Source organism: Dinoponera quadriceps, unplaced genomic scaffold (assembly GCF_001313825.1).
Source record: "Dinoponera quadriceps isolate SergipeBrazil2010 unplaced genomic scaffold, ASM131382v1 scaffold4585, whole genome shotgun sequence".
Classification (NCBI taxonomy): Eukaryota; Metazoa; Arthropoda; class Insecta; order Hymenoptera; family Formicidae; genus Dinoponera; species Dinoponera quadriceps.
This window is the reverse complement of record NW_014559030.1, coordinates 487,631-500,147: the sequence shown is the minus strand read 5'-3', so window position 1 is coordinate 500,147 and position 12,517 is coordinate 487,631. Positions and strand designations below refer to the sequence as shown.

At 44.0% G+C, this 12,517-nt stretch overlaps 1 protein-coding gene across 1 annotated transcript in view; it reads right to left on the bottom strand.

The window, feature by feature from the left end:
* LOC106750131 (trace amine-associated receptor 9) overlaps positions 1-12,118 on the bottom strand; it is a 53,777-nt gene extending 41,659 nt beyond the window's left edge. The window contains exons 1-3 of the mRNA XM_014630239.1: positions 12,077-12,118; positions 11,409-11,735; positions 8,583-8,708 (exon numbers count right to left, since the gene is read on the bottom strand). Coding sequence (XP_014485725.1) covers positions 8,583-8,708; positions 11,409-11,630 — 348 coding nt within the window. The 5' untranslated portion in view covers positions 11,631-11,735; positions 12,077-12,118. The remainder of the gene's footprint in view (positions 1-8,582; positions 8,709-11,408; positions 11,736-12,076) is intronic.
* Between the last annotated feature and the right edge of the window lie 399 nt (positions 12,119-12,517).

Sequence of the window (12,517 nt, the reverse complement as noted above, 5' to 3'; positions counted from 1 at the left end):
CCCCCCCCCTCCCAGCTCGTCGGCAATAAAACGAAACGAGCATCGGTACACGCGGTGACGCGCGCGCGCGTTGCCGGGGGACGTGGGCGAAATTGCGGAATATTAAATTCGCAATCGTATTATTGCGGCGACGACAGCAACGGCGGCGGCAACCGGAGTATTTCAGGTCGGTTTACGCCGCGAAAAAGCAAAACGAAGGGGAAGGGGAAGATGGGGGAGGTGGATGGAGCGGAAAAAGAGCGAGCGAAGCGAGGAGGCCGGCTCTCGGCTACGTCGTAGTCCCGAGAATAAGTAATGACATTATGCGGCTAAATACGAGCGGCGAGGCGAATTCAGTCCGATAGATAGTCCGTTCTGCGCGACCTATAATTAGCGGATTCGATAATTCGCCAGGGCGAGCCTCTGTCCGTGGGCATTCTAGAAATAATATCGAGAGCGGGCAATCGGGGCCGCGGTATATCGGACGCGATCAGATACGTTTATTATTGTAATCCGCGAAATGCGACGCTCGTCTCTCAATTCAGTCGTTTTCGACCTGTGCGCTTCCCGTGCACCAGAATATCGTATCACTTCGACCGCATCGGCCCAGAAATGACCGCAACGCGCGAGGGGAGATTTGACGTAAAAATATGTAAAAACGGAAACACGGGAAGAAAGATGCTAAATGGGTAAACGTTAAAGTGTCTGAAAATAGGAAGAGATCGCTAAAACGATTATGTGCATCTATAATTCGTGTAAATGTAGATAAATCAATTTATGTATTCTTATATAGGAGTAATTTCGGTTATTGTGCAACCCTTAAAGGATTTCCCGCTTGACGCAAAAAATATAATTTAGCAGTACCAGAATCGAAATTATCTGAATATAAGAGCGTATAATTAATTCATCATTTCTATACACGTTTGTTCTGCTGAATAGCTTGTTATTTATAGATGGAGGGGTTGGCTGGTTATTCGCTTAGTCCCCACAAAAAATTTTGTTTTCCGCTAAGTGGGGTGGAAAATGTTTGCGTTTCATATCCGAAGAGCGTATAAATAGCGCATAATTCTATATATTTATCATTTATTTTGCATTAGAGAGGCGGAAGAGGAGTCAACCTGACGGACGTATGTAAAACAGAGAGGTCGTACTTGGTAAAACGAACATCGTCGTCGGCCGTACAAGGACAATCGTTCTCGATAGGTATCCTTCACCGGAGTTGATAGACCCCTCGCAGGATTCCCGAGGAAAAACTGTGATTGTAATACTCGGTCGTTCTCTAAACTCGCCGAGCGCGGGATCCTGCGAAGACGAGCGTCTCCGGCGGAATCTTCAATCCCGCGCCGCTGAGCAAGAACAGGAGGACCGCTAGTTTATCGAAGTTTACGGTCTGGTTTCCAGCGTGGATATGTGAATACACAAGCACCGTCGCGGTTTCCGTCGCTATCCGCGGGGTTATCACGTAGACGTGGGAGATTTGTTGCCTCGCTAAGGATAGATTCTATGAATATCGAGTGGCCGAGAGAGCGCGGCCCGCGCGAATCCTGCATCATTCTCGCGCTCATTTTCAATCGCCATGATCCACCCGTTCTCCATCGCGCGTATCTACGGGCGATATCCGCGTCCTGCGCCGAATCTATATATTTTGCAGGACCCGAAGTGCGTTTCAACTCGGCGCCATGGTATATTGAAATCCGCGGTGATGCACAAGCGCATATTGTGTCTGTCCATAAAAATTTACACAACGTCATTTTCGCGAGCCCCCCGACGAACGGAATCGCGGTCGCGTGTAACGCTTCGGAAAATTATCCGCGTGATATTTGCGACAATATCCTCGATGAATTTCAATAGGGGATCAAGAATGCTGCGGGACGCGCCACTCGACCATTGTTTTTCAATAAATGACACAAACAGCGAGATTTTATTACCTATTATTTCGCTTTCAACCGCCGATTTAACGCGACGGTCGCGCCGCACAATGGTGTACGGTGCGTGGAAGTGCGTGGAAAAAATGTCATAACCGCGGAATTTCTCAATATGCTTTATGCCCTTTTTTGCATTTGCACTTCTCCATTATTATGCTCTTTCCCGAAATTTTAAGTTCACGCGAAGAGCAATATTAAAACATCTATAAGATAAAAATTAAAGAATAATTAATTATATCAATCTATGTTTATAGTCACAATCGCACGCGCGTGTTGTGAAAGAATTATTTGATCATTTCTTTTTTAATAATAATTATTAAGTGACATTATATATATTAAATAATATTTTATATTAATATTTTATATTATACAAGAGCAACATCATACATCGAGTATAAATAACAATGACAACTAAAGTTCTAAGAATTGGCACGTGATTTTTATAACATAGTTTAATAATAGTATCTGCTGTCAAAAAATATAATCAAGAGCTGGGAGGGAAATTGAGTATTTGGATAGATATAGTGAAATAAACATAAACATTATTTCCAAGATTTGGAATTTTTTCCGCCTCCGCACCGCTGCAAAGCCGCGATAGCCGACGAGGAGCGAAAACCTACAAGCCTGGTGCGAAAAATGCTGCGCGCGAGATTTCTCGAAAATAAAATCACCCGCGACATGAAACACCGCGCTCTCGCATGCCCGCGCCGCCTTTTTGTGAGATACATCCCTCTATTAAAATATTCCGGCGATGCGCGTAACGAGAATCCATGTTCACGTGGCGGACGACGGGGCGCCGCACGAGTGGATCAGCCGTGAATGTATCGCGGCGCAATCGCGGCAGCCGAGTATTAATACAAATTCAATGTTTCAATACAAGTTCAATTTAATAGCCGGTACATCGGCGCTCGTTACGGCTCAGAGGTAAACAGCCGAGGCGCTCTTTCGAAACGGACCGAGTATCAGCAGTCACCGGCAAACGTGAATATTAAGCCGGGTCCATTAATGCCGAGTGTGCCGGCGAGCGGATGGTGCACATCCGAGTCGAAATTTTGGCCCTGTGTTAAACCTTTAATCATACAACACAGTGGGAGCTAAGATGGCAAAATAGGTTCAATTTCAATTGTAATAATATAGTAAAACCGCTACTTCGACCCTGAGACTGTCAAATTTCCGTTTTCGCTCGAGTTTTAGAGTCAAGATAAATTATAGAAGATAGCGTTGGAATTCAATCCGTAGAAATTTCAAATATGAAACTTCTATATTTTAAAAATATCAGAGAATTGTGGACTATGAAGAGCACGAATAATTTAATACTATTTACGTATTAATATTTTTCGTCATATTAATATTGATAGTAGGAAGATGAAAATTGCCCGTCGCGAACGTACCGAAAATTTGATACGTTCAACAAACGTAGGCAACCGCCTTTTCCACACGAACGATCTCAAATCCCAGGATTATCATTAAAGTTATATTTTTCTCATTGAAATATTATTATTTAAATAGCACTATTTCATCCGTGTTTGCTCCTCATGGCCTACAATTCTCTGATATCAATTGGTGGAATTAAAGGCTCAAGGGGGAAGTTAAAATCTGTCAGTATCGTCAAAGTAGGTTTTCATTAATCCATAGGCCGCATACGTAGGCGCAAATTATTTTTAAGAGCGTCAGAGTAGCATCAAAATTTCGGGATAATTCGAGTCGAAATTTTACTCCTACATTAAAGTTGCTCTCGAGGAGCACATCATTAGCGCGTCATCCTTTCTTTACGTCTAATGAGCGATAAAGACAAAATGAAGCATTAACGCTGATAGTGTTTCTCGAATACGGTCTAAGTCTGTTTAATTTTACATCGAGTCTTCAAGTGGAGAAAACGGAAATAACGTTCTATTCGTAGGATCAAAATGAGCACAATAAAATTGAATAGTTAATTTGGAACTAAATAGACTCAATATAGAACCGAAATTTCCACTTGAAGTAGTTAGTTGACGATTGCAAGTCCGAGCGAGTCGCGTCGGAACTGCGACTATCGTCATTAAGCTGATCTGCGATGAGGGCCGAAATTGCGCCGTTAGTCGCATCGCCTTTAGCCGCCGGTCACGTAAAGTTTTACACGATCGTTCAGGACTTGGGCTGTTCGCACGTTCCACTTTCCATCGCTTTTCCCAACGATCGCGCACACCATCGGGCGCGCTATCGTCACGCCTCGGCGAATTAATAGATTCACGCCAACTTCTCCACGTTCGGGCGGAATTATCGCCCGCGCACCATGTCACATTTTCGATCGTCCGTCAAGCTTAGTTAATAATCGACGCGATCGTGAGACTACGTCTACGCGATTACGACGATAACGAGTCCTTCATGAGTCAAAATGCTACATGGAAAAAGTATTAGTATTAATTCCACATTTATACAGAGTGAGGCGCGATTACCACCTTGAATATCTGATCTTTTAGGCTTCCGCAGTGCGGATAAATATTTAATTTGTCCGTCGAATTAGCGTCGCGTCCTTCGTGGATTTGTCTCCGACGTTTTGTGAACATTTCAGTTCACTTCTTCGGGAGTGCCTCACAATCTCCTGAGATTGGGTCGCATCCTACTCTGGAGAAGTAGGCTGAAATGTTCATGAAACGTCAGAAAGACATTCATGAAGGACGTGGCGCTAACTCGGAAGCTAAATCAAGCATCTCGAATATCTTCGAAACTACGAGAGTGAGAGGAAAATTTATCCAATAGAAATTACATGGTGCAGAAGCGGTCGTCTTAACATTTTTGTAAGTAGAATGACAGAAAAGCATTCAGGAGGAAATCGATCGAAGCAAACGTAAGAAAGAAATTCGTATCATTTTGCAAATGCATCGATACACCTGTGTGAAATGATTAATATCGGTAATCGATTTCTCTCATATTACAAAATTATGTACAAAATTATGTACAAAAGTATTAAGGTGACATTATCGAAAGGTGAATATTTTATGAGATTTTATATCATGCACTGAAAAATATCAAGATAAGAAATAAAATATTTTGGAAAATATCCACTTTTCGATTATCTCACCCTGATATTTTTACACGTAGAATGATTACAAGGACTTATATATATTTTTAATTAATTTTATCATAATAGAAATCGTTATTTTCGACAATTTGAGCTTTTGGCAACAATACCTCATCATATTTTTTCAATTTTTTATTTGTTACTATTTTTCATCAATTAATTAAAGAGGTGAGGCAAATGAATTAACAAGATGTGTTTTGCAAGGTTATTTTCCACTCCTATCTACTAATCGGAGGGGTAAAAGGTGATGGCCAGGTGAAATTATTTCCCGAAAGACAAAAGTCCAAACTATATTTCAGTGATAAGATCTAGGCCAGATAGGCTTTCTACGATGAATTTTGGAAGATCTTGAAGATAAATTCGCTATTCGTGTGATAGAAGAACGAAATGGGTTAACACGGGACTAAAATTTCGACTCGGGTTTCGACACAAGAGAGACCTCGAGGGACTATAGGGATGTATGTGTCAGAAAGAACGTGACATGCGTAGGGTTCGAGGTGCGAGATGTGTATCATACGCGAGGGAAACGTAGGGCACGGAACGCTCGCGGAGATGTTAATCCCGCGATAATCCCGTATATATCCTGGAGAGGCATGTGGGTCAAGGTGGCCGGAAGGAAAGGATCGCGTGTGAATACGTTTCTAAGACGAGTCGGCTGACGCGCGTAAGAATATTACTATTATAGTTTTATGAAATCCCTGTTGCGCAGATGCCGAGAGAGATCGCCCTGACTTTGGACTCCGAGTCGGCGGTTCTCGTAAAGTTTTATGGCGACCATCGGCCGCAATAAGAAATTGGATCTCCTCCGAATCTCTTCACCCAGCTGTTACGAGCGCCCGTGTCGTATGCATGCGCTCTTTAGGAATATCCGTTATCGGGAGCGTTATATATTTCGCGTTATATTTCGTGGATACGGGAAAGAACGCGAGCTCGCGAGAAAGGAGCGCGATCGCGCGAGAGGAATCGTCTTGCGTGGATGTTCTTTTCCTTCTCTTCATATTATTGATATATGCCTTGGTGTGACGCAATTTTTAGCGAGGGGGAGGACGGAAACGACTAAAATCCGCATCGTATGAAATATTACTCACTCGATTTTCACTCCTCTAATTACCCAACATCTGTGTCCACATCTGCTTACTAATTTTCTGCCAGCTGCTTCCTCCGCCCGCGCGTTCAGTCTTATTAATTACAACACACCGAACTTAGCGAGGCTTCCTTTTGCTACGCAGAAATTTGCTTACTCTGTGTTTACTAATTTCCTCTGCCGAGAGCCCACTTGTTACAACGTCACTGTTCATTCTTTCTACCGTGTTAACTACTTACTTTTCTATGGCACGTCTCGGTCCCTGCAAGCGTCCTTTATTAAAGCGGGGTCTCGAAAAGTGCTCAGCAAAGTGGCATTTTATATTATTGTGAAGGTACACTTTGCTAAAATTCACTTCTCCAGCCGTCGGTTGCGGAAGTACGAATAAGGAGAATTATTCGCACGGATAGATTACTCGGATAATTGAGTATTAAATGATTCAGAAACCGGTTCTTCTTTGAGCTTTAACAAAACAGTGGTGGGCCCAAATCGAAATGTTACTCCTTAAATCTTTTAATTCCACAACGTAGTAGAAACTGAGAACAGCAAAGTGGCATTAATTTTATTAAATATATAATATGATTAAATAATAATTATATATAAGAAGATTCAAAGTCCTTACGCGCAAATAACATTTTTTAAATGTATAATTTAATATGCAAGCGTGTAAAACATATGCGTTTAACTGCGCGAAATAACACAAATGAAATGTTGAGATGACGCGTGGCGAGATAACACGCGTGGAAATGCGTAAAAAGTCACCGCACGATTTCACGCATATACAAGCGTGAAATAATTCTACACTTGGATCTGCGGTAAATCTTGGTGAGTTTGTATCCTTCGTAAATTTATACGCATGTCCGCGATGTGTGGAGCGAGCACGGAGGTGACGTGGGCACAAAAATCTCTCTCGACGGTTACGGATGGCACGGCATTACGAGAGTGTCCGCAGATGCGGAGCGTCGCGGAAGACATCAGCATCTTAGATATCAGGAAGGCATCCCGATGCAGCGCAACATACATTTCTGTCGCGCCGGAGTCTTATCAGGGAATGCGCCGGGGATGATTTGTCGGTATCGGTGCGGCCGTAACTTCTGATGTTCGAATAGAGCTGCCACATCGCTCGCCTCCATATTATGCCGCCATACGATGTATTTTAATGCTTCAGCCGAGGAGGATATACCGATAAGTCGTCCGCTTGCTCCATTGACCGCCGTATTAGCGGAATTAATAAGTGCTCTTCGTCCCGGATTAATGAATATTTCTTCCGCTCTCTCATTTCAAACTCCCGTCCGCGCTCATCGAGAGATCCCGTTCCGTCCCGTGGGACTGTTAGTATAAATAAAATTATAATGGCTTCGAGAGAGAGGGACTTTTAATGGGAAAATTCTCCGCTATGTTTCCCCTCAAGTCTGTTCCTTCGTAAGTTCTACCGCTCGGACGTTCAAAGTTTTTAATCATCTCTCCACGCACAAACATATTAAACGTGCTTTACGATTGCCACGGATGCATCCCTGTACGCAGGCAATTAAATAGCTCATTATCGCGTTATTGTTTCATAATTTGCAAACTTTCGTCCATTATTAAGGCGACTGATGAATTTGCCGACAATACCCCGTTAGGCTACGATTGGAATTGACTCATCGGCGAATCAATTTCATTTGCGCATATATTTTGCGTTTGCTAATTCCGCACGCGAAAGAGAGAGAGAGGGGGGGGGGAGAGAGAGAGAGAGAGAGAGGCATTACGGCAATTTCCCGTTTCGGTTAGATAAGCAAACAGCACGAAATTCAGGCTGCGCCGATGGGACGGGGGGCGCGGCACTTCGGCGGGAGTTTAGCACGTGCGAAATGAAGAAATATACGGTCACAAATCACACCGTTACCTCAGAAGATGTCGCGGAGGAGGGAGGGAAAGGCGCAACGCGTAAAGATTATCGCCAGGAACTCCGATAACGTCGTAGCCACCGCCGACTGGCGGAGGAAATAGCGGAAGAAGTACCGGCTGCCGGAAGCGCAGCCGTGAGTTTCGAACGATAATAATTTCCTGCGGGCGAACGCCGAGATCCCGAGATTTCCTATAAATTCCTCGGGTTCTGACGAAAGAAGGAGGGGAAAAAAGGAGAGAGAAATAAAAAGGAAGAATGAGGAGAAGACGGGAGAAGGGCGCGGGGTTATTGAACGGCTCCTTAATGCGCGACGTCATAAGAGATACCGTAATCGCCGACGTGTTACACACAAGGGAGCACTCATTACGGCGGCGAGATATGAAAGCACCGGTCGATGCTCGACGCATTACCCGCTATCGATTCTGCGCTTACGAAACATCCACTTTTGAGCCCCGGCGATCTCGCTTCAACGTTTATAACAACAGAGATCTTGATTGTCTTGACTCCCTTTGACAACGTCGCAAAGTTGAGCGGCGATCCAACGATACTTGCGCGCAATAAACGCGAAGTTCGGCGAAACTCGGCGGGGATAAAAGCAAAAAGGGGGAGGGAGCAAAAGAAGGGAGCGAGTATCGTGAAAGTTACCTGAATCTGGCAGACCACCTCGCCATACGGCCAACATCCGTAAACAGCCGGCAAGAAACCGAAGGGGGTCACCAGTAGACCAATCGCTAGGTCGTTACTCGCTAAGCTCGTCAGCAGATATCTGGGCTGGAAGAAAATTAAGGAGAACCTGTTGATCGCCTTGGTCAGTGTCAATAGACGTCTGGACGGGTAAATTGCTGTATAATGTCACCTCCCCGGCTTCATCGTGAGAGGTGTAGCGGGAGAAAATATTGATTAAGCCGGAGTAACGAAAACTTCGCGCCGCATAAGCACTGCGCGCTTGACTTCGATTAATATTCATGAAGATGGTTGATGGTAACGAAATATAATTTTTCAAGGAAGCTATTCTCTAAAGTGCAGTCGGTGCATCGTCACTGAAAAGCAGTCAATAATCACCGGTGGTCATGGTTGTACAGCAAATCGGTGGAATTTCGCCGAAAATGCCTGCTGCAGCGACTATTTCCATCAGTGAAATCTCAATATCGAAACAATGGAAAGGGATATTATTTATTACCTCTTTCTTATTGTCTTAATTATCCTTGAAGTTGTCAGTGATTTTAGTTGAAATATTCTTAATTAGGTTTGATCGATTCAGCCTTTGAATGGCAAAATGGACTTTCGTTATCTAGGAATGTGAGCTCGGATCCGACCCCATGCTCTGTTTCGTTTATTTTTCTTGTAATCAATGTACAAAATAGATAAAAGAAATAAATAATAACATGATACGTTCCTTAAGAAGAAAAGCAGCCACACGGGAAAATAAACGAAGCCGTGGGGTCAATTTGGCATTGCATTATCATTAGAGGGTTCATTTACGTCATATTTGAAAAAACATGCTCTGATGCCCAGATTTATCTTGATGAGAACTCGAAAATTCAATACTACCATATAGCGTAAACTACAGCCAATACGACATGTAATTAAATATATATATATATGTGTGTATGTATACTATGGGTGTCCCGAAATTAGATCGACAAACTACGGGTATTTAGAAAGGGAACTAAAACAAATAACTTTTGTCAATAAACCCTTGAACACAAATGAACCGTTTTGGCACTAATGTGAATTAATTGCATTGTTCGAAATGTTGGTTATTTGCTTCAATACAATATCACTGCCACCACACTGTAAATCCAAATGTATTATTTTTACACGCATAAACATCTCAAATTGACACATTTGACTGAAGCTAATTTTACATGTTTTCTGCCGACTTAGCTCACGTCATTTAACACGTTTAATCATGTTAAATTAACGCGTGAAATTTAGGCGTGTCAAGTTAACACGTCCGATCGTATTAAATGACGCGATTTCAAACGGCGAGATATGCACGAGAAACGTGTAAAAAGAGCTTCAGCTCAAGGATTTACGGTGTAATTGGGATATTCACCTTACGTAGCGTATACGAGCGAGTTGCTCACGTGTACACATACATATTTCACAAATTACGTCTTGTATACGCAGAAATCGAATTCCACGACTCGACGCGAGACGACGCGGAGTGAAAAGTCACTATGAAGCCGCGGCGGGAGGTGGAAATACGGAAAAGTCGGCAATACTTCGTTAACAACTATGCTACCCGTGCCGGCGGAAAATTGCATAATTCCCGATAACGAATTCGCAGGAGGGGGAAAATACTTATCGGGATAATCATTCCTAGCGGAGAAACGTCCCGGCTGATGTACGAGCCGGGCAACATCCGAGTGCGCGCGTTTTCGCGAAACGGCTAAGAGTAGCCGGAGTTTGTGCGTACTTAAATCGACTCACTGAAAAGATTTGCATATTCATGAGCGAGGGAAATCGATGAATACTAAAGAACGACACATTACACAGCGCGCTCTAATAAGCGCATTTTCAATTTCCCGTGTTACGACGCCGTCGCAACCTGCCGGGAAGTTTTAATTAACCGAATAAGTGGAAGATGTAGCATCCGCGAGGAACACGTCTAACTTTTTGCGGGCATCATCATTAGTCTCTCTCTCTCNCCCCCCCCCCCCTTGTCGTATCTTCCCACTCTCTCTCTCTCTTTCTCTCTCCGTTTCGCGCTGCAAAGCCAACGGTGCTCGGTTTCGGATCCTGAAACATGACTATCCCCTGTATTTCGCGTAGCCAGCCACTTCAAACTGATTTACATAGGAAGAAGAGAGAGAAACCGGGAAAATACCGCAGACCGTTCCATCATATAGCCAGTGAGTTGTACCAGCGACGGTAACCTCCGCGCATTCGCGTAGCTGATATTTCACCCTCCACAGGGGGCCCTCAAAGACACGGAACAAATGCAAAATTAATCTCTCGTTGTGGCGATATTCCTCGCCGTGCGAGATGCGTCGCGGCTTCATCGGACTATTACGTGTAATTTAACGTGTAATTTAACACTCTCCATCAACAACCTGGGGCTTCGAGGGCCAGTACAGGTTTTTACGTTATTTAAGACTGTATAAGTGTCTGAGAAAGTTCTCGTATACTTGTGGAAGTTTTCATAACAAGATTTTACCATCGTAGAAGCCTTATTCTACTTAAGTTTTGCAGATTAAAACCGAAATAAGAACATTGAAGAAACGTAATTTCGGCTAAAAATTCATAACATAAATACATGAGTGAATAAAAAAGTCCCTTTTGACTGTAATATTTGAAGGTATGTACACTTTGGAAGAAAAATAGTATAATGATCTCGGCTTGGTTGGTACCGTCATTCGATCGTAAGGACGAAAGCGTCAATTGATTTTTTCCGGCCGAGTTTCTGCTTGTTCGGACTAAGCAGGATCCATAAATCTACCGTGTCGCGATTTACGATTTACGCACCTGAGCGTGGATGTACTTGCTGTACCGCCTGCTATTGATGACGCATATCACCAGAAGATTGGCGCACAAGATACCAAGGCTGAGCAGCAGTATCAGGGTGGCTCGTATCAATTCTCCAGGGCCTGGACCCGTCCAGGCCGCCTCGGACGTGCCGCCTCGCCAACAGCTGCTGTTGCTCAGCGACGGCGCCAGCAGGATTGTCTGTTTGTGCTCCATCATCATCGGTCGACCGCTTAATTCCCCACGTGATCACCGTGCTAGATCTCCAGCCGAGACACCGGTGTCCCGAGGCTCGAGGCACGTGTACTTCGCACGTTCCCGATTGACCTTCGTCAAATGAAATTTCCGTTACGCGCACACTCGTTTCACGCGAGCATTCGTACACGACGTGGCGATATTGATTGGATTATCTCACATGCGAAATCGAGCTTTCGAGATCATCGTCGACGTCGTTTAACGTTGTTGCGATTATCGCGTCGCGCGGACGATAATGGATGAAATCAAATCAACGTCACGATTGCGAATCCCCCGAACCGTCCGTTCTCCATTGTTGCGCTTGGTAATTTTTTCCAAACATTCAAGCAAAAAGGCGGACGAGTGTTTGTTTTAATAAAATTCAACGATTCGAGTGTTAAGGGAGCCGATGTCCAAATATTGTTATGACGAACCTTTCATCCCTGTCGATCGCGAGTTCCCGAGGGTCTGCCCAGCTGATGGCCGACCGGCTTTCTCAAGCACTGCTGCCTCATCGTCAGGGCGAGTCGAGGATCCGCACGATTGCGAGCGTTTGAGCGCGTCTGACGACGCACTCGATGAGCCGGCCGTGCCTCACGAGTCGTCCCGATGCGCATCTGCAAAACGGTGCGTGACATCGACTTCCGGGCGACGCGTCGCACAGCGGCCTGAGAATATTTCTTCGTCACGAAGCATTTTTTTCAAATTTCACCTCAAGTCGATACAGACGCGGTTTTGCGATACCCTACGCTGAATGGAATATCTTACTGAATATCTACAGTTACTTTTCTTTTTTAAAGAACATTTTCTATGTATATATATATAAAGATTATATCAATTTTGTCAACATTCAGATTTTTCGCAAAACATTTTTA